We start from the raw sequence: 23414 nt of genomic DNA, 5'->3' as shown, positions 1-23414 counted from the left end.
AAAGTATTTTAACAGAAAAAGTTACATACTTCAGCTTTAACTGAATTAACAGGAATTAGCTGTTGGCCTCTAAGTAGGTGGAGCTCCAGGTCACACCTACCGATGATGTAAACCAATGGCAGTAAGGTGTTTACCAGCTGGTAAGACGTTTTCCTGAAAGTTTGTCCCGGCGAGCTGTTACGAACCACCGAAACGACCTCAAAAATACCTACTTTTTAGCCATATGTTTTTCTAAATAGCGTGACACCTGTTCGATCTTTGATTTAGTAGAATGTATGCAGGGGCCTTAATAATTGGAAAACGTCTCTTTTCAGGGAAAGAATAAAGTCAAACGTGTGAAAACCATCTATGATTGCCAAGCGGATAATGATGATGAGTTGACCTTCGTGGAGGGAGAAGTTATAATTGTCACAGGAGAGGAAGACCAGGAGTGGTGGGTAAGTAAATCTATGCCATGCAATTGCTTGTATTAATGTTTGATAAAAGGAATAGTTCAGCCAAAAATAATAATTCTGTCATCATTTAATTACCCCATGTTGTTTTAAAACCACATCATTTTCTTTCCTAGGCAGTATGTTAAGTCTTAGTCACCAGTCACTTTCATTGCATCTTTTTTCAATACAATGAAAGTGAATGATGACTGAGGCTACCATTTTGGGTTAAATATCCCTTTAACACAGCTCTTAGGACAGATATTTCCCTCATTCTTCCAACTCCTGTGTCTTTTCAGATCGGGCACATAGAGGGGCAACCAGAGAGAAAAGGCGTCTTCCCAGTGTCCTTCGTGCACAATCTGTCAGACTGACAGCATACAGTAGTGTCAGGCATGAGGCTCTCAAACTAACACAAACTCCATGCTCTCTGCCCTCACACTGGACTGTGGATATTGCCACTGTAAATAGCTGCTGAAACCCAAACAGAGTCTCCAGACAAAGAAAACATGAAGTGTCAAACCCATGCTCCCTAAATACTCAAGGATGAAATGTGTAAACTCTGTGTTGTTCATAAACTGTGTTTTCCTGCCTACCAGTATTATCGTAGCCATGGCAACCCAGCAAGCCAAACTGGGTTTGCAGTAGCTATACTTGGTATCTAGCACTTAACATGTATGCTGTAACTTTGTGTATGTGTACACATATAGAATTACATTTTGAGTGTGTATTTGTATATACATATGCACAGATGTAAGTGTATATTTATGTACGTATGTATAATGTACACGTGTGCAAATGTTAACTCTGCTTGCTAATGGAGCCAGAGTGACTCTAGACATTTAAGTGTACTGTTTAAAACAAATTATCTCTTGAACTTTTGGAAGGAGTAAATGATGATGAGAGCAAAATACAATGAAGTTACATAAATACTATACCAGTGTTTAAATTCCCAGTATAGTGGCATGCTGATCAGGGATTAAAACCAAAATGTTAAGGTTTGAAGCAAATATCTCATCTCCTATAAATACACATATGAATTCATTCGGGCTGCATTGCTTTGCTTAATGGTGTGACAAGCAAAAGCCAGAAATCACATTTATTCTGAAGGCCTCAATGAGTTACAGGCATATCAAATTATGCTAGAATATGCTCTCCATACTGAGATGTTAATATGATGGCTATATCCAAGGGTGTAGCCATATATTCAGGAATAGGTGGGCCAAATGGGGGGGAACGTGTCCTCTTCAATGTCTATGGTGTTTACGACCTTGGCTGTATCTATGAGACTGCTTCTTTGCCACCCCATTGTTGTTTAATGCCAAATCTGACAAAACCAATGCCTCTTGGAAAGTGTCTTTGTCAATCTTGGTTTAGTAGATGAAACAATAAGGTATTTAGCTCACCTAGCCTCTGGATGTCATGCATAAAGTCTAGCATTAATTGTAAAGCTCTGATCATTCACTCAAACAGCACAAATAGTAGATCTGACTGGTCAAAAATTGTTGGCTTTGTGTAAAACATACATATATTACAGCAGAAAACATCTGTTAAAGATTGGTTGTTTTTTTTTTTTTGTCTGCTTACAGTGACTATGGAATGTGATTTGTTTGTGTGTGTGTGTTGTTCATTTCAATTTCAAATGAACTCCAAGGAGACACGGCAGTGAGTGACTGACTCTGTATGACTCAGAATGAACTAATGCTGCCTCTACTCTTTACCCTTTATCAGGGAGACAAGTGTTCACTCTTGGTTTTTCATTATTACTGTAATAATAATAACAAAAGATGTTGTATTAATGAATGCCACCTGTGGGAATACTTTTATTGATTGGATTAAGTTACTTTATAGACACCCGGTAGCAGTGGTACAAACAAATGAATTAATTTCAGATTATTTTACTCTGGATAGGGGCACGGCAGGGTTGCCCTCTTTCCCCATTATTGTTCTGTCTTGCCCTGGAACCATTAGCAGCCGCAATAAGAATGGAGGATGATTTTCCGGGGGTGGTGGCGGGAGGTATGGCGCATAAGCTTTTGCTTTACACAGATGATATTTTATTATTCGTCTCCGACCCCACTTGATCTATGCCTTGCCGCCACAGAATTATTAATTCCTTTTCTAATTTCTCAGGATACAGAGTCAATTGGTCTAAATCAGAAGCTTTGGCTCTGACAGCGTACTACCCAGTAACGGCTTTTCAGCCGGGCGCCTTCCAGTGGCCCAAACAGGGCATTAAGTATTTGGGCATTTTATTCCCAGCAAATTTGTGTGATTTAGTTAGAGTTAATTTTGACCCTTTAATAAAAAGATTTTCGAGCGATGTGTGTAGGTGGGCTTCATTACATTTATCTATGATTGGGAAGGTTAATGATATTAAAATTAATTGTATTCCAAAATTCAACAACCTGCTACAATCTCTCCCTGTATATGTCCCCCTCTCTTATTTTAAGCAATTTGATAGCATAGATAGAAGTCCTTCATTTGGAATGGTAAACGTCCCAGATTACATTTCAATAAGTTACATAGGCTGATTAACAAATGTGGGCTAGGCCTACCCAAGATTTTGTTTTATTATTATGCATTCGGTCTCAGACATTTGGCTCATTGGTCGCTTCCACCTGAGAGAACCCCACCCTGGTTTTGTATTGAACAGGAAGTTATTGCCCCTATTTCGCCATTGCAAAGCCTTTCTATCAGACTAATCGGAGAAGTTAAGTCACATCCCGTTATCTCTCATTTGCACTCGGTATGGACAATAGTGTCAAGAGTGTTTAATTCTGACATTTATTTAAATGTTGCCTCGAGCATATGGCTGAACCAAATTTCTGTTGGTCAGAGTGGATTGTGAGGGAGGTTAATACGCTCGGTGACCTATATGAGAGTGGAGTGTTGAGATCCTTTGAAAATTTGGTTCAACATTTTGGGATTCCCAGATCTCAGTTCTTTAGGTATTTACAGATGTGCCATCTGCTCTGTACTATTTTTGGGAGTAGCATACACCCCCCTAAAGCGGCAGATACTCTGGGAGTGGTGATTACTGCTTTTGGAAAAGGTCATGAGGCATCAGTGTGTTACTCCCTGCTAATTCAGAGTCTGGGGAACGGAGCTTTAACTTCTATCAAGGGATTGTGGGAGAAAGATTTGAACTTAGTATTGGAGGAGGGAGTGTGGGCTAGGATTCTAAAAGGCATCAAGTCTGTATCTAGAGATGCAAGGGTGCGCCTTATGCAATTCAAGATTTTACATAGATTCTATTGGACCCCCTCTAGATTGTATATTCTTGTTCTTAAAGACACACCCACCTGCTGGTGATGGCAATCATAAGATGGAGACACAACCCATGTTTTTTGGTGGTGTGTTAAGATCCAAGAATTTTGGTTGAAGGTTCTCAGTTTTATGTGTGACGTATTGGGCACTCAGATTTCATTTTGCCCCAGACTCTGTATTTTAGGCGATGGGGCAGTCATCAATATTGGGTCCTGACCAGTGTTATGATAGGCAGACAGATTATTTTAAGATAATGGAGCGCCCTCGCCCTCGGGAGTGGTGCGCAGAGATGGGGAGGGTGGCAGCTTTCGAGGAGGTGTCATGTAGAAGGCTGGGGATCTGGGATTTGTTTGATGGGAAATGGGGCAGTTATTTGGTTATTTTTGGGGGACTCTTGGGGAGGGGCTGTGGAGAGAGAAGTATAGTTTTAAATGTGTATGATTCTTATATATATATTTTTTTTGTGTGTATATTTATATGTGACCACAGGGATGTTCGTTGGGGGTCAGGGTGGGGTTGGTGATTGGGGAGGGGTAATAGTGGGGGTTAAATGTTGATTCAGTGTATATATGTTTTGTTTTTCTTTGTTATATGTATGAATCAATAAAAAAATCTTAATCGAGAATGAATGCCACCTGTACTATATTTGATGATGCTGATAGAATTTGACATTTATAGGGCTAAAGTGTTTCAGTATGGAGAGGGATGTACCTTCAAGTGAAGTTTATTGTGGATTCCTCTGTTTTAGGTCATGTTACATTAAGTTATGATAATTAAGGGATAAATAACAAGAACTCGGCACAACATCTCCGCTCTAGGAACAAGACAAAAACAAGATTGTGGAATAGAGTTACAGATGCACCATTTCTGGACTATTTTGTTTAGTCCACTATGACATGCCCACTGTTGGACCAAGTGTGTGTTTATATAGAAGTTCAATCCAGTACAACTTCAGCTGATGGATTCTTGTGTTGCCAGTATTGTAGCATATCAACTGATGATTGGAAACAGTCAAATGGCAACACTAAAGTGAATAAACTGGATTCAGTACTAATGTTTCATTTAGGATGTATTCTGCCACTCTCTCGTACATTTTTTTTTTTTTTTTTTTTGGTTGTATGTGTTTACTGCACTGTAAGTTCAGTCAGAAAGCAAACTACACTTGGTTATCGAGTTCAAAATCTTTAAATAAAGACTTTACGTTGAAACAATTTAGCCTCTTTAGCCTTTTTCCCCCTTCAGACTAGGTTCTTTGACATGCATAAGCACCAACTTTAACTGGTATAACACCCTGGCAAAACTTAAACTATATAAAGGAAATGTTTACATTTTTGTTGCATTGCGTTACTTGCGTTGTAAAGGGGTGTATGTGGGTCATTGACAAATAACAATTTATTTTTTTATTTACAAATATAATGAATTTTGGAGTCAGGAATAGAAGTCAAGAAATTTTCGGTCCCACTTTATATTAGGTGTCTTTAACTACTATGCACTTAAGAATTTGATATAATGCAATTATTATGTACATATGTGTTGTTGCATTGCACTTACATTTAAAGCACCTGCATTTAATTTAATTTGTAGTTACACTGTTAACCTTACCCCTAACCCTGACACAACCCTTACCCTAAAACCTAACTCTAACCCCTAACCTTAACCCTAGGCCTACCCCCCTACTCCTAAACCTACCCGTACCTCAACCTCAATAGCAGCAAATGTGAATCTTGTGAGAATTTCGCAGAACATGTAGTTACACAGTAATTGCGTTGTATTGTATGTATTTTAATGTTACTACATAGTAATTAAAGACACCTAATATAAAGTGTGACCACGTTTTCTTAGGGTTACTCAATTTGATGAACAAAATGTGTCATTTTATTACAATTTCAACATATCTGATATTTTCTAAAACCTTAAAATCTTAATAAAATAAAAATAGGTATATTATTAAAGAGCCATGAGTGATGAAAGGGGTCCTTTCTGCTTTTTCTTTTTTTTTTGGTCACCTGACATCAGAATGACTACCTACATGTTAGTTACACCACCTGACTTTGATCTGGTGGACAAAAGTTTTTCAAATATTAATACTATATTTTAAAACTAAATTGTTTCAGTGTTTATTTATTGATTATAAGAAATAACAATTAAGATAATTCCAAACTACTTACGCCAAGATTTCTTATGAAAATTTGTTCATCACATTATATGTCGTTTCATGTAATTGTACGTGTGATTTTATCTTTTTTATTATATGTTTTTGAATAACTTAATAGATCCGATTTAAAAAATAAAACAAAAGAACGTCACGTCAGTGACCCATGCATGTTCAAAATGACAGAAGTGAAAGCAAAATCGTCCTAAAAACGACACGGGCGTAGTAGAATTAGTCTGGTTCCTTTCTCGAAATCAACTCCTTTTATAGATGTAGGCAGAGCCTCTTTAACGCTCCGTCCCGCAGTCGAGTTCAGTTCAACCTGCGCGCGTCTGACGGCAAACGCAACACTTCTGATTGGCCAATCCGGAAAATGTAGACACACGCCACAGCTACACAATGATCCGTTGAGCAGACTGGTCTCCAGCGTTTCCCTATATTTACTTTACATTTGAAAATAACTGGAAATTAAGGTAAGAATCATGGGTTAATATGCCGTATGTTTCCTCTATGCATCTTGATACTTGAGGTGAAAAAATGTTTCCTCTAGCATACAGGTGAGATAGAGCAGAGCAGGGTCTATTAAACAAGACCTGCGTGTAAAATTACTACGGAAAAAAACTGAAACTGAACTGGAAGAATTGAAATTGTAATTTACATTCAGGATCAGTGGTTTTCCATAAATAATATCAAACTTTCATTTAATGCATTAGTCCACAGTCTGGGGTTTAGTCACGTTTGACTCGAAGTGTATTCATTGTAATGGGCGGTGATTACAGATACAAGGGATTCTCTGGCGTGTTATATTAGTGTTTTGTATTGTGTACATGTAATATGTGCATGTGTCTGCTGCAAAGAAGAAGAAAAAGAGTGCATTTTATGATTAAACGGAGACTATTCATATGAACAAAGCAATAGTGCGACAAGTTCTCGGACTTCCTCTGTGTTCAAATAGATCATGCCACTTCCTGATTTTGTTTATTCAAAACATACATTTCAGTGCAACAGCAAGTTCCTTTATTCATTCAGTCATTATTCATGAGTCATTCAGCCTCAGCTTATATGTGGATTATACACATATTTATCTATTTACAAATATTTATTTAGATGAAAATGAATCATTTAACATTTAATAATGAATGAAAATGTTGATCTGACATATGTGTGCATACATTGTTTCATTCAGAGTATAAAGTATAACTCATCAGTACATATATAAACTACATTTTTGCATATATCCAAATCCCTTTTATTGTTTTTGCGTGTTTGCTTGCTTTTCTGCATGCATAGCGTCTGTACAGTGCACTCCTCGTTGGGACCCCTGATCTCTTTGTGATGTGCAAGGTCACATGTTTTAATTAAGCTCATGAACTCCAAATATTGACACAGCATCCTTCATTATAACTTCCAGACCAGTAGTCAGCATTAAAGCACCGGGATGTTTGCAAAGATGTCCATTTTGCACAGGTTATGGGAAATATTAGTATATTTGCATAACTTATTATAACCTCATTTGACATTATAATAAAGTATAATAGTGTATTATCATGTTATTTTGCATGACTTAACTGCAGTGTATAGAGCATATTGGAACTTATACTATACATTGTTATGGGTTGAAGAAAGGAACGCAAATAACACATGGCAACATAACTTAGTGCTTGTTGTAATTATGGTTATTTTTACCTATTAAAATGTAATAATCAAGCCTTTTGATGGGCAGAAATATATTCGTATCAACCTTAGTAGGCTGTTGTTCCCAGACTGGTTGTACACACAGAGGGAAGATGTTTTTAAACACTAGTCATAAAACAGCAATGAACCCTGCATTGCTTTAATCACTTGATTAAAGATAATGCTGATCAATAACATCAGCTTTTAGTGTAAACAGCTACTTTGTGACATCTGAAGTGCTGTTTGTTGTCATGCTGTAATAGTGTGTCTGGCATTAGTTGAGCATTCCTGTGTACTGCAGGGTTAGTCAAGAAACACTTTACATGCCCTCAAGGCATCTGTGACTAAATGAATCAGTAAGCGCTGGAGAATTTAGGTTTGTCTGGAGTAGCAAGTTTTTTTCACTACATTTTGATTCAGCTGCAGAAATAAAAAAGAAGCAAAGTTCTTTGAGATATTCAGGTCATTTCAGTCCATACATTATATCCTTTTTATATTGTTTTGCTCCCTTGTTATGATTTTATTTTGCAGTAGGGTACATGCAAGAAGCTGTATAAAAATGAAAATCTAAAATAAAGGTAGGTTTGATCTACTGTAACATGTCTGTGTCCATTTACATTTTTAAAAAACAGTGAGCTTATATTGTGCTTTCAGTTTTGAATGATTGTGATTGTGAAGGAGGTAACCATTTTTTAGATGTTGGTTCAGCTGCCTGGTTATGCTTTGTGGCATGGCTTGATCAGTTTTAACAGTCAAGCAGCAAGTTGACACCTATTGTGGTGGTTGAGCATTCTTTAAAAGCTCTGAGCACATTTGTATGCTTTACTGCTTGATCAAGGGCTGCCCCAGATGCATTGAAACAAGCTGTTTACTTGCATTGCTGTCCCTCTTAAGGCAAAAACCTTCGCCATACTTTGAGTGCTTGCAAATCAACATATATTTTTTTCTTTTATAAAATGGCTTAGGGAACATTTTATCATTGAATTATTCATTTCTCACATACAGTATCATAGTTTCCTCAGGCCAGTCTGTGATAAAGGCTAAAGACACTATCTAAGAATACACAGCATGTGTTTTTCAGCAATACATGCAAAACAACGCAGGAGAGAACTGAAACACCTGCGCTGTCATGCCAGGGGAAGCATGTTCTTACAGGCCCAATAGCTGTGGCTGACATTAGGTTTCTCCTGTTCCTGCCTGTGGTGTTTTTCCATGCTGCTTGGTTTGTTTCTTTGGAGGAGGTTTAGAGAAGTGAATCTAGCATTTCAGTAGCCAGTGCATTGCAGAAGTTATGTTAATGAGCACAGAAAACTTTACAAAGAGAGAGAGAGAGAGAGAGAGAGAGAGGAAACAAGCTCATGATTGCACATTTTGATCTTGCTAAGTGTCTGATTATTAATTTGTTTCACTTTGTAAAAAGTGGTTACATTCAGTTGTTACCTTAATGAACTTTTTCTACTAGATTTAATCCTTAAAATGGCTTTTGTTAGTATAACCAAATGTAATAAGGTTGATTAAGTCATGTTAAATAATATTTTTGACTTGAATAAAAGCAGTTAATTTAGCGGTTAAAAGCAGCTAATTTAATCCTGGATTAAATTTACAATTATCATTTGTTATTTAGTAAGTAGTCTGTTGCTAGCCTGCAGCAGGTTTCAATACAAAACTGGAATGTTGTCAAAGGTATAGTTCACCCCAAAATGAAAATTCTCTCATCATTTACTCACCCTCTTTCCATCTAAGATGTTTATGACTTTCTTTCTTCTGTTTAACAGAAATGAAGATTTTTAGAAGAATATCTCAGCTCTGTAGGTCCATACGATGCAAGTGAATGGTGGCCAGGCTTTTGAAGCTCCAAAAAGGAGATAAAGTCAGCAAAAAGGTAATCCATAAGACTCCAGTGGTTAAATCAATGTCTTCTGTAGTGATCTAATTGGTTTTTGGTGAGAGCAGACCAAAATATAACTCCTTTTTCACTGTACATCTTGACAGCAGTCTCTAGGCACTATCATGATTTCAAGCTCGATTACTCTTCCTATAGCGCCATCTAATGCTCTGTGCATGTGTCAAGCACTAAGGAGTGAAATCAAGCTTGAAATCATGATAGTGCCTAGAGACTGCAATAGTAAGATGTACAGTAAAAAAGGAGTTAAATTTTGGTCTGTTCTCACCCAAAACCAACTGGATTGCTTCTGAAGACATGGATTAAACCACTATAGTCTTAAGCCCAAAGTATACTTTGGTCAGACACGAATGCTGAGCGTCCACATACGTCACATGCGTGATGCAAATCTAGTCATTAGAGTGCACAAGCACTGAATGCGCACAGCCTGATTTCTCTAACCGTGTGTGTTTGAACATGCAGAATGTGCATGCGCTTGGAATTATTTGCACTAATTAGTGTGTCTATGTAATCGCTGCTATACAAAAGGAGACGATGGTAAAAACAACAGCAGTGGATATGCACATCAAGAGTGCATGTGTGAGGAGGTCTGGAAGTACCTGCAATTATATAACTCTGAAAGAATATAAAGACATATTTATGGGTCTTAACTCCTGAAGAGAAATAGTCTGGTGTCTTAGCAGTTGTAGCGTGCATGCGCCAAATGCCTGTGTATGCGTGCACAGTCAGATAGAGTTTACTTTGACAGGCTTGCGTTCGACTGTACACAGACGCTGAGCGTTCGTGTCAAAATTGAAGTATACTTTGGGCTTTATAGATTACTGTACCATTATACTGACTTTATCTCCTTTTTGGAGCTTCAAAGGCACCATGCACTTGGATTGTATGGACCTACAGAGCTGAGATCTTCTTCTAAAAATCTTTGTTTCTGTTCTTTAGAAGAAAGAAAGTCATACACATCTGGGATGGCATGAGGGTGAGTAAATGATGAGAGAATTTTTGAGTGAACTATTCCTTTAAGGAAGGACAAATCATTCCAGTTGCATAATAAAATATTTTTGTATTGTCTAACTAACATGTAGTTTCTAATTTTTCACTTCTCATTTCACTTTGAAGTTTATAAAAATGAATAAGTTGATACATCTTTAAACTGAATATAAATATTTACAATATGATGGCATTAAGCAAAAAATCATGACTCGTAAAGCTGGAGTCAGTCTTGAATGGGAGGCTTGAATTGATTCTGTGCAATCAGCGCCTTACTGTAAACAGTCCCTCTTCCTAGTTCAAGTGGAATGTACTGGAACCTTATGAGACTGCAAACAACACAATAGGACAACAAATGAAAGATTAGAGCGGTGTGTGTCTATCAAGAAGATCTACGAGAACTAAAAGAGTCTTGTCTGAGGACAGATGTTCTCTGGTTAAAAATATCATTGGTCTGGTTATAAAATCAGTCAGAGCTTACCAAAATCGGAAACACTGCCCCAGTGGCCAAAGCAGTATGTGCTGTTGCGTGAATGGGCACATTTGAGCTCCATTTTTTGGGTGAAATGGCCACGGATGGGTGCCAAAAGCGAGCTGTGAAGCCAGTTGTTTTCAGCTGTACAGGATGTAATACAGTGAAGAAGAATGCACATTTTATAAACTCAACCCCCCAACCCAAACACCAAACCTAGACCTAACCATCAGTAGAGTAAAAATGTAATGTTAGAGGGGAAAATGCAACCTCTGCATCGCACTCGACACTGATTATGCAAACACGTTTACTTTCTGGTTTCAGCGCAGGATCCGAACCCGGGTCTCTCACGCTGCTGACACAACGCCCTTCCGGTCGTGCCACATGGGGAGGGAAACACACTGGAACCAATGCAAAAAAATCTGATCGGAGATGGCGCTTGTCATGAGTCTACATAATGTGACCGATTCTAGGGTACCTGAACTCTCGGAAACAACATGCCGACTTCCCGTGTGATCATGCTGTATAAGTAAAACACTGGTTGATTTACCTGGAAAGTCTAAACACTGTGGGACTATGGTGCTTTCAAAACATTCCTCTGTTCGTTTGAGCATCCAGAGCATCCCGACCAGCCCGACACAGCAGCATTGACTCAATCAATGGCTTGAGTTTGGTTTGGGAACTATATGTTTGCTCAAACAATGGCAGACAGCAGAGTATTTGGGGAAACCTGCTGAAAAACGATCAGACATTTTTTGCATTTCTGTTTTGTTGACTCTAGTGGCTTCAGCTTTAAAGATGCACTCAGTATTTTTTTCCTCATTAAAAAAGCTTGAATTCTTAAGAAATGAACTGTAAGGGGGAACATGGACGCCATGCGAGGTTCGGACGTGTGAACGGCGAGTCCTGCGCATTTTGCTAGTTTTAATACTATTAATGTCATAAACCAGTGAGATTCGATACATTCTGTTCCATAACTGTTCTAGGAGGACAATATGTCAAAGAATTCAAAATCCTCGGGCTCTGGAGACATTAAAAGATACTTACGTGCTCAAGCTGACACCCCTGAGCAGCAGGCCGCGAGCCAGGGAGCCGATTTGTTCAGGGAAGTGTGGGAAATTCGGTGAGAAATGTTGAACATGTTGGCAGTGCTGACAAAGGTCATTGCTGACTTGGAGGATCTTGCTGTAATATGTTAATCAATCACTGCCATGGAGATGAAATTCACTGAGATGGTTACAAGATTGGGGGATGTGGAGAAACGTCTGTATTGTTGGAATTCCTGAGGCCGAAGAAGGTCAGGATATGGTGAAATTCCTGGAAGGGCTCTTTCCGAGTCTGCCTGACATAACAGGCCATAAGCTGGAAATCGAGTGAGCTCACAGTGTTCCGGCTCGACGATCCGCTGAGGGAGACAGGCCCCGATCAATTCTGGCCAAATTTCTGATCATCATCTGATAAAGATCTTGTGTTACACGAGGCGAGGAGTAAAGGAAAGCTTTCTTGGAAGAACCACAGCATTTTCTTGTTCCCAGACTTTGCGAATTTGACAAGAGAGAAACGTGATTGATTCAAGGAATGCAAGAAACTCTTACATCAACGGAAGGTCACTTTTGCACCGATGTTCCCTGCCAAATTGAGAATAGATGCTAAGGATGGCCATAAAATATTCACATGTCCCCAACAAGCGATGTCCTTCATAAAGTCAGGGGACTGAGTAAGTTATTTTGTGGTACTCACGTTTCAGCCGAATGGACTGACTCACTGAACATCCACTTGACTGTGTGGGGAAACTGAGCGCCTTTTTCGTTTCTTTTTGTGCTGGTTCCGCCTAGCGGCTGGAGTTTGTTTTGTGGAGTAACACTCTTTCAGGACAGTTGTGTGGATGAATCTGCACGTTCCTTGTGCTTAAGCCTCCTATTGGCTGGAGTTTGTTTTGTGGAGTATTTCTTACAAGTCATTGGAGTGATTAGGTCATTTGTTGCACTTATGTAGCAGCCGAATGGGCCGGCTCACTGAACATTCGTTTGACTGTCCGAGGAAACTGAGCACCATTTTTCTTTTTTTTGTGTGCTGGTTCCGCCCAGTGGCTGGAGTTTTGTGGAGGAACACACCTTCGGGATAGTTATGTGGATGAATCTACTCGTTCTTTGTGTTTATTCCGCCTATTGGCTGTTTGTTTTATAGATTATCTTTTGTTGTGTAATTCTGTCTCACAAAATTTGTATAGAACACCAGACTTGAGCAATCCGACAGCAGGGTTGTCATGGGGGTTCTTGTAGGCGTACATGGACTGTTTGAGTTTAGAGGGAAGCAGCCAGTTGGTGCTGCCGTGTGCGGGGTTAATGTGCATGTTTATCTTTTTTCTGTTTGTTTGGTTCGGGGGGAAGTTTGGGGTTTGATTGTTGCACTAATGTTGGAATGTGGTCTTTATAATTTTGTTTTTAACACACAAACTATTTTTTCTAATATGTCAAAATGTCAAATGTTAATATGAGTGGATTGTCTCTCTCCATGTGGAATGTGAATGGGTTGGGGCACCCCATAAAAAGATGGAAGGTTATTTCTCTTCTTAAGCATAAGAAATATGATATAGTGTTTCTTCAAGAAACGCATCTTTCCCTGCAGAAAGCCAAAAATTTGGGAAGATATGGGGTGGACATGTTTTTTTTAGTGCTGGCTCAAGTAAGAGCAGGGGAGTCATTACACTGATAAGTAAGCATCTACAATTCAAATGTCTCAAACAGATTAAAGATAAATTAGGAAGAGTCATTATTGTTTTAGCAGAAATTCAGGGGCAAAATCTTATTTTGGCTAATATTTATGCACCTAAAGTTGATGATCAGGGCTTTTTTTTATAGATCTTGAAGGGATGTTGCAAGCCGCTGACACCCCTCATGATATAATATTGGGATTTTAATCTTTTGATGGACTCAGTCCTTGATCATAGTGAAGCAAAAGTGTGTAAGCCCCCTTGAGCAACATTGATGCTTCACAGGATGTGTAAAAATCTTGGTCTTACGGATATTTGGAGACTGTTGAATCTATCTGGTAGGGATTATACATTTTTCATCCATTTATCCATAAGATTTATTCTAGAATAGATTTTTTTTATATATATCTAAGTCCCTCATTTCATCTGTTGTTGATTGCTCAATGGGAAACATTTTAGTCTCAGATCACGCCCTGGTGAGTTTGGATGTGTTGCCACATATGGAGAAAAGGAAATCATATAGTTGGTGCTTTAATGTAACCCTTTTGCAAAATCCTGAATTCCAACAAATGTTAAAGGCTGAAATCAGTGTTTATATGGAGACCAACTGGTCCTCAGTATCCTCTGTGGGCGTGGCTTGGGAGGCACTAAAGGCGGATTTTAGAGGCTGGATCATACAGTATGCCTCATTCACCAAAAAATCCAAAGCACAAGAACTTGTGAAGTTGGAAGGGAATATTAAAAGTGCCAAGGCAGAGCTGAAGCGCCAAATGTCATCTGATGGCCTCAGAGAATTGACCCGATTGAAATACAGATATAATACTATTTTGTTGTGGAAGGTGGAGTTTTGGCTATTCAGGGCAAGACAGTTATACTTTGAGTCGGGGGACAAGGAAGGAAAACTTCTGGCTAGATATATAAAACAGAGAGAGTCTTTTTCTACCATTACCTCAGTGAAATCTGCTGGTGGTGAAATATTTACCTCGGCCATTGATATTAATAATGCTTTTAAAGAATTCTATCTTGATCTCTATAGTTCCACGTCTTTGTCTAATGATGAGTATATTAGAAACTTTGTGGAACTATTAGAACTTCCTAAACTGATGGCTGAGCAAAAAAATTATCTTGATTCTGAGATAACCTTGGTGGAGCTTGGCGAGATAATTAAGGTCTTGCTACAGGCAAGGCTCCGGGGCCAGGCAGCTTTTCCGCTGATTTTTTTAGATCTTATGCTACAGAATTGGCTCCACTTTTGCTAGAAGTTTATACGGAATCATTAAAGAATGGAAAGCTTCTGCCAACCATGATGCAAGCCCAGATCAGTCTGATTCTTAAAAAGGACAAAGATCCAAGTGAGTTTAAGAATTACTGTCCAATTTCCCTGATCCAGCTAGACATTAAAATATTGTCAAACATTTTGGCTAACCGATTAAGTAAAGTTATGACATATCTTATACATATAGATCAGGTGGGGTTTATTCGGGGCCGTAGCTCTTCTGATAACATTAGGAATTTCACCAATATCATGTGGTCAGTGGCGAATGATCAGACTCCTGTCGCTGCCATCTCACTTGACACCGAAAAGGCATTTGATATGGTAGAATAGGATTATCTTTTTAAGATTTTGGAAATGTATGGGTTCGGGAGTACATTTATTGGTTGGATTAAGTTACTTTATAGACACCCTGTAACAGCGGTACAAACAAATGGATTAATCTCAGATTATTTTACTTTGAATAGGGGCACTCGGCAGGGTTGCCCTCTTTCCCCATTATTGTTCTGTCTTGCCCTGGGACCATTAGCAGCTGCGATAAGAAAGGAGGATGATTTTCCAGGGGTGGTGGCGGGAGGTGTGGCGCATAAGCTTTTGCTTTACACAGATGATATTTTATTATTCGTCTCCGACCTCACTAGATCTATGCCTTGCCTCCACAGAATTATTAATTCCTTTTCTAAGTTCTCAGCATACAGTGTTAATTGGTCTAAATCCAAAGCTTTGGCTCTGACAGCGTACTGCCCGGTAACGACTCCTTCCAGTGGCCCAAACAGGGCATTAAGTATTTGGGTACTTTATTCCCAGCAAATTTGTCTGATTTAGTCCGAGTTAATTTTGACCCTTTAATAAAAAGGTTTTCGAGCGATGTAGGCAGGTGGGCTTCATTACATTTATCTATGATTGGGAAGGTTAATGTTATCAAAATGAATTGTATTTCAAAATTCAACTACCTGCTACAGTCTCTCCCTATAGATGTCCCCCTCTCTTATTTCAAGCAATTTGATAGCATAGCGGAGTCCTTCATTTGGAATGGTAAGCGTCCCATATAACATTTCAGTAAGTTGCACAGGCCGATTGACAAAGGTGGGCTAGGCCTATAGATTTTGTTTTATTATTATGCATTTAGTCTCAGACATTTGGCTCATTTGTCGCTTCCACCTGAGAGAGCCCCTCCCTGGTTTTGTATTGAACAGGAAGTTCTTGCCCTTTTCTCGCCATTGCAAAGCCTTTCTATCAAACTAATCTAACTAATAAAGTTAAGTTACACCCCGTTATCTCGCACTTGCACTCAGTATGGACAAAGGTGTCCAGAGTGTTTAATTCAGACATTTATTTAAATGTTACTTAGAGCATATGGCTGAACCCAAAATTATGTATTAATAAGTCCCCTTTCTGCTGGTCAGACTGGATTGTGAGGGAGGTTAATACACTCGGTGACCTATATGAGAGTGGAGTGTTGAGATCCTTGATTGGCAGACAAATTGTTTTAAGGGGATGGAAGTCAGTTGGAGCACCCTCATTTCAAGAATGGTGCACGGAGATGGGGAGGGTGGCGGCTTTCGAGTAAGCGTCATGTAGAAGGCTGGGGAATTGGGATTCGTTTGATGGGAAATGGGGCAGCTATTTGGCATTTTTGGAGGGCTCTCGGGGAGGGCAGTAGTTTAGTTTTAAATGTGTGTGATTATTATATATATCTTTTTTTTTTTGGTGTGTGTCTATAATCATGTGTGACCACAGGGATGTTGTTGAGGGTCAGGGTGGGGTTGGGTATTGGGAGGGGGAGGGGTAATAGTGGGGGTTAAATGTTAATTCTGTGTATATTTGTTTTGCTTTTCTTTGTTATCTATATGAATCAATAAAAAAATGTTAATTAGAAAAATAAATGAATTGTAATTTTTAAACATATATATAACATTATGAGCACTCTTATAAGACTCCAATCATATCAGTAACTTTATAAAAGCTGTTTTATTGTACATGGAGAGGGTCCCCTCATGTTATATTCACATGACCAGCTGAAAACTACTCGCTTAATCTCAGTAACTGCCCTGTAATTGGACACTGTTACTCATAGATTAAAGTAATCAAAGCTGACTGTGAATAGTGAATTTCTACAATGGCATTGGTAACTGAAAACTTTTATGTTTGAATGATGTTGCATTCATGGCCCAAGGTGGCCAAAGTCCAATACTACATGCATAAAATATTACTGATTACACCTTTAAGTGTCAGTTAAATGACAGACTGAGGAATTGATTTAAGTGAAGATAAAAACCCAGCCAGAGAACACTTGTAATAAATGGTGTCGGTGTAGATTTAACTTTCTGAATTTTTTTTTTTTATATGTTATTTAGATCAACATATATCTTCCAATTTACTTTGGAGTTGCTCGATTATCACACAGTAAAGTGAATCATAGATTTAATCTAAAAATCTAGATGAACTATGAGCTAAAGTTGAAAGCTGAATGCATGACAGCAAAATTAACAAAAAACACGCAACGCTAGACATAGAAAAGAATGCATTAACAACTCCACTACCAGTTGCAGTTGGTGATGCATTGGAGTTGCTTGAAACCAGAAGTGTTATACCAATATTTTTTGCATGAGATTCTCTCATCTAAAAAAAGTATAAAGCAGTGATGGTTGCCTCTATATTCCATTTTTTCTGATGCTCATCATCAAATGATTGGTTTGGTCGAGGTTGTTGTTTAGTGATTAAATAAAAAGTACACTCAAAATTTGTATTTCTGTCACAATCCATTCACCCTCATGTCGTTCAAAAAATGTATGATGTTTTTCGTGGAGCACAAAAGGATCTAAAATTTATCTAGCAAAATGTCCAGGTTGATCTTCCCCAAACAGCAAAAGTGGTTGAGGACCAGTGTCTGTCAAGCTCCCAAAAGGGTAAAATCATAAAAGTGGTTCATATGACTTACAGGTGCATCTCAATAAATTAGAATGTCGTGGAAAAGTTCATTTATTTCAGTAATTCAACTCAAATTGTGAAACTCGTGTATTAAATAAATTCAGTGCACACAGACTGAAGTAGTTTAAGTCTTTGGTTCTTTTAATTGTGATGATTTTGGCTCACATTTAACAAAAACCCACCAATTCACTATCTCAAAAAATTAGAATATTTTGACATGCCAATCAGCTAATCAACTCAAAACACCTGCAAAGGTTTCCTGAGCCTTCAAAATGGTCTCTCAGTTTGGTTCACTAGGCTACACAATCATGGGGAAGACTGCTGATCTGACAGTTGTCCAGAAGACAATCACTGACACCCTTCACAAGGAGGGTAAGCCACAAACATTCATTGCCAAAGAAGCTGGCTGTTCACAGAGTGCTGTATCCAAGCATGTTAACAGAAAGTTGAGTGGAAGGAAAAAGTGTGGAAGAAAAAGATGCACAACCAACCAAGAGAACCGCAGCCTTATGATTGTCAAGCAAAATCGATTCAAGAATTTGGGTGAACTTCACAAGGAATGGACTCAAGGCATCAAGAGCCACCACACACAGACGTGTCAAGGAATTTGGCTACAGTTGTCGTATTCCTCTTGATAAGCCACTCCTGAACCACAGACAACATCAGAGGCGTCTTACCTGGGCTAAGGAGAAGAAGAACTGGACTGTTGCCCAGTGGTCCAAAGTCCTCTTTTCAGATGAGAGCAAGTTTTGAATTTCATTTGGAAACCAAGGTCCTAGAGTCTGGAGGAAGGGTGGAGAAGCTCATAGCCCAAGCTGCTTGAAGTCCAGGGTTAAGTTTCCACAGTCAGTGATGATTTGGGGTGCAATGTCATCTGCTGGTGTTGGTCCATTGTGTTTTTTGAAAACCAAAGTCACTGCACCCGTTTACCAAGGAATTTTGGAGCACTTCATGCTTCCTTCTGCTGACCAGCTTTTTAAAGATGCTGATTTCATTTTCCAGCAGGATTTGACACCTGCCCACACTGCCAAAAGCACCAAAAGTTGGTTAAATGACCATGGTGTTGGTGTGCTTGACTGGCCAGCAAACTCACCAGACCTGAACCCCATAGAGAATCTATGGGGTATTGTCAAGAGGAAAATGAGAAACAAGAGACCAAAAAATGCAGATGAGCTGAAGGCCACTGTCAAAGAAACCTGGGCTTCCATACCACCTCAGCAGTGCCACAAACTGATCACCTCCATGCCATGCCGAATTGAGGCAGTAATTAAAGCAAAAGGAGCCTCTACCAAGTATTGAGTACATATACAGTAAATGAACATACTTTCCAGAAGGCCAACAATTCACTAAAAATGTTTTTTTATTGGTCTTATGATGTATTCTAATTTTTTGAGATAGTGAAATGGTGGGTTTTTGTTAAATGTGAGCCAAAATCATCACAATTAAAAGAACCAAAGACTTAAAATACTTCAGTCTGTGTGCATTGAATTTATTTAATACACGAGTTTCACAATTTGAGTTGAATTACTGAAATAAATGAACTTTTCCACGACATTTTAATTTATTGAGATGCACCTGTATGTGCTACATTCCAGGTTTTCTAAAGCCATACAGTAAATTTTGCTAGGAACATTTTTCCCCTTTAAATTTTGCCCTCTAGTATGGTAATTTTATTGGGCTCTATGGAGCTTGACAGTCCTAGCCTTGTTTTTATTCACGTAAAAAAATAAATATAGCATTACCCTGAATAAGGTCTATTATACTGTGTTACCTGTTGACAATAAAAACAATAGGTTTCATAATATACATTAGACAATCTTTAATTGGTTTGAAGCAAGAAGGGTGAGGTCCTGCTGGGTGTGATGCAGAATTAGCTACTGATTTCCACCAGGAGGCAGTAAAACCCTTCCATATCCACAGTCCATTTTGACAGTTCCATACACAGCTACTGTAACCTCCTTGTTATAAAATACAGAATGCATTATACAGCTTATTTCTGAAGCTAAAACTTAAGGGTAAAGACACAAAATCACATATAATGTTAAATACAAAACATTAAAGCTTTACATAAAGATATTAATAGTTATGGTTAGACGTGTCAGTTCTCTGTCTCAGTTTAGTCCTTGAGTGACACCTCTGTGTAATGCCCTCCAGGGTTTGGGGAGAATGACAGAGGAGGAGGGTGGATGTTGTGTCTGCATCTCTTATGGTTTGTGGGCAGAGGCGCTCAGTGTCATAATGGATGGGGATTGCGGAATGAGGGACGAGGGTTTGCTCTTAGGTTCATGTAAAGTTCAGCTGTGCTCTCAGCTCAGGTTAATCAGAGATGCTGAATTTGTACAGCTGCAGATCTAAATAACATCATTTGCCCTGAAGCATGATAGAGCAAGAATATGGTACAGTCTACATAATGTTAAAGAGGTCATGATGCAGATGCTTTCAAAATCAGGCAACTGGAAAAGAAGTCATAATTGGTCATGAATATTGTTTCCTAACAGACTAATTCTTAACAAATGTCTAATAGCCAATGTACCTGAATTGCAAAAATAATGACGTTAATGATGTTTTCAAACACGTTTCCCCTATAATCTCATGTCTGTCTGTGGTCGTACAAACAGATATTTCCGCCCCAGCCTCACACCACTCACACTCAGTGTTGCTGTATTTATAAACAAAAACATTTCAGCTTTAAATCTGGGTGTTGTTTGACATTTATAGAGTCTAAAGGAAGAACGCAGATGTCAGAATTTCCATCATGCAGTGGAGTGACCACTTTGTCTCTCTGATTCATGCCTGATAGTGTCCAGCCCCATCACTGGCCAGCCCTGCATGCCTGAGTCCATGAGTAGGCTGTACAGTATGTGTATGCCAGACACGTGCCTGTGTTTGTCTTTCCCTTTAGATTGTTGTAGATCAAACTCTGGATTTGCACTAGTGACAAAGTGACCTAAAGTCAAATAGTATACAGTATATATATATATATATATATATATTTTTTTTAAGCAATATCACACAAGCAAGATCAGGCCTGATTTAGGGCCATATAGCATGATTGCGAGTATGATATTGCTTATATACAACAGTTCAATGAACATGTAAATAAAAAATAAAAAAATTAGGAAAAACTGAGTACGGTCATAAAAACGCATTTGTGCATAGAACTACTTTCTTACGCAACAGATCAGAATCTGCCGTTGCTGGTTCAAAACAAATGATGCGTCCAAGCCTTCATTAGTAATTCAAAAATGTCACTTCAGAGATAGTATCACGGCTTGTGCTGTTTCTAACAAGTTATTGGATAAACAAGGATGGATGTGTGTGTGTGTGTGTGTGTGTGTGAGAGAGAGAGAGTGAGAGAGAGAGAGAGAGATGGAGCATGTGCGATCACCTGTTGCCACTCCCAAGCAGAGATGCTGTCAGCTTTCTGAAGACCAGCTTTCTCAGTGGAAAAATAGCCGTCCAAGCAGGGGTAATTCTACCTATTTCACGGTAGCCGGTGCACAAAAGTCATTCCCTATAGAAACAACAATCTCCTCTGCCATTTTAAACAGCACGTCCTCTCCAATGTGGAAACTCCAGTAAGAGGTAAGCGCCTTGAGTTTGTGTAATTAAACAGTCTGTTGTGTCTCTCAGCTGTGATGAGCCATAATGCTGAAGTTGTTTGTTTAAAGCCATTTAAAGCTATTTCCTAGCTTTAGTAGTGTAGTAGTAATATGAGCGATCACGTAGAGCTGTTGTATGTAAACACTGACTGACGCGGATTCACTTCACTTCATCAACTGGCTCATATTACACACAAAAATTATCTTTTGCCACAACCTGCTGGCTAACATATGTAATGTAAAAAAAAATTACATGTAAAGAGACACATATACAGTAGCACATATAATATTTGCACTGCTCTTACACTTTAATTTAGAATGGCACGAACACAAGCGGAGTGATACACACAGTGAAGCGTCCGAGTGCTGATGATGTGAGACCATCAGTACTCATGGAACGTCTCTCGCCCAATCAGATTCGAGGACCGGAACTGACTGTTGTGTGTGTGTGTATATATATATACACACACACAGTATAAACAGTATATATACAGTTGAAGTCAGAAGTTTACATATACTTAGGTTGAAGTCATTAAAACTCATTTTCTAACCACTCCACCGATTTCATATTAGCAAACTATAGCTTTAGCAAGTCATTTAGGACATCTACTTTGTGCATGACATGAGTAATTTTTCCAACAATTGTTACAGACAAATTGTTTCACTTTTAACTGACTATATCACAATTCCAGTGGGTCAGAAGTTTACATACACTAAGTTAACTGTGCCTTTAAGCAGCTTAGAAAATTCCAGAAAATTATGTCAAGCCTTTAGGCAATTAACCAAGTAGCTTCTGATCGGCTAATTGGAGTCAATTGGAAATGTACCTGTGGATGTATTTTAAGGCCTACCTTCAAACTCAGTGCTTCTTTGCTTGACATCATGGGAAAATTAAAAGAAATCAGCCAAGACCTCAGAAAATAAACTGTGGACCTCCACAAGTCTTGTTCATCCTTGGGAGCAATTTCCAAACACATGAAGGTACCAAGTTCATCTGTACAATCAATGGTACGCAAGTATAAACACCATGGAACCATGCAGCCATCATACCACTCAGGAAGGAGACGCATTCTGTCTCCTAGAGATGAATGTAGTTTGGTGCGAAAAGTGCAAATCAATCCCAGAACAACAGCAAAGGACATTGTGAAGATGCTGGAGGAAACAGGTAGACAAGTATCTATATCCACAGTAAAACGAGTCCTATATCGACATAAACTGAAAGGCTGCTCAGCAAGGAAGAAGCCACTGCTTCCTTGCACTGCAATAAAAAAGCCAGACTACAGTTTGCAAGTGCACACGGGGACAAAGATCTTACTTTTTGGAGAAATGTCCTCAGGTCTGATGAAAAAAAAATTTAACTATTTGGCCATAATGACCATCATTATGTTTGGAGGAAAAAGGGTGAGGCTTGCAAGCCAAAGAACATCATTCCAACGGTGAAGCATGGGGGTGGCAGCATCATGGGAATTGATTTTTAATGATAACTAGAGGTTGATCGATAGTGGATTTTGCAGAAACCAATAAGGTGATGGAAAAGGCCGCTAACCGATTAATCGGCCAATAATTTTTTAAAACTGATATATAGAATGTTTAAAAAATGTTTTAGCCTTTCCTTACTATGACGGGCACAGACACAAAGGCTACAAGAGTACAAAATGAACAAAATCCCAGATGCAGTTTATGTTACAATAAAAATCTCAATAATGTCCAGAAAACAATTAGATTTGGTGCATTACCAACTATAAACAGGCCCATTTTAACTATAAACAAGCCCAAAATACACAGGGGACTCCGTTCCAATGCACTATATGTAAGTATTTACCAAATTAAGCTTTTTATAGCCTAAATATTTACCAGATAAAGGGTTTTGTTTATATACAGTATCAGGAATAAGGTTTATTATTATTCACAAGATATATATTTATGTATGTGCAGACACACATTTAATGTGCTGACGGGGCACGTTTCAATATAGTCAATTTTTTGTGCATGCCCTTAATTTTATA

General features: G+C 38.6%; 2 protein-coding genes across 10 annotated transcripts in view; both read left to right on the top strand.

The window, feature by feature from the left end:
* LOC127441420 (arf-GAP with SH3 domain, ANK repeat and PH domain-containing protein 1-like) overlaps positions 1–1366 on the top strand; it is a 103616-nt gene extending 102250 nt beyond the window's left edge. For all 9 annotated transcript variants that reach the window (XM_051698830.1, XM_051698831.1, XM_051698824.1 and 6 more), the window contains 2 exons: positions 315–437; positions 731–1366. In XM_051698830.1, coding sequence (XP_051554790.1) covers positions 315–437; positions 731–805 — 198 coding nt within the window. In that variant the 3' untranslated portion in view covers positions 806–1366. The remainder of the gene's footprint in view (positions 1–314; positions 438–730) is intronic.
* Positions 1367–6161: 4795 nt separating this feature from the next.
* The window catches only part of LOC127441429 (CYFIP-related Rac1 interactor B-like), a 45459-nt gene continuing 28206 nt past the window's right edge, over positions 6162–23414 (top strand). The window contains exon 1 of the mRNA XM_051698860.1: positions 6162–6326. The gene's annotated coding sequence lies outside the window, so the exon portion shown is untranslated. The remainder of the gene's footprint in view (positions 6327–23414) is intronic.

The sequence above is a fragment of the Myxocyprinus asiaticus genome, chromosome 5, assembly GCF_019703515.2.
Source record: "Myxocyprinus asiaticus isolate MX2 ecotype Aquarium Trade chromosome 5, UBuf_Myxa_2, whole genome shotgun sequence".
Taxonomy (NCBI): Eukaryota; Metazoa; Chordata; class Actinopteri; order Cypriniformes; family Catostomidae; genus Myxocyprinus; species Myxocyprinus asiaticus.
The sequence above is the reverse complement of the archived record's forward strand: the minus strand, read 5'-3'. Positions and strand labels throughout refer to the sequence as shown.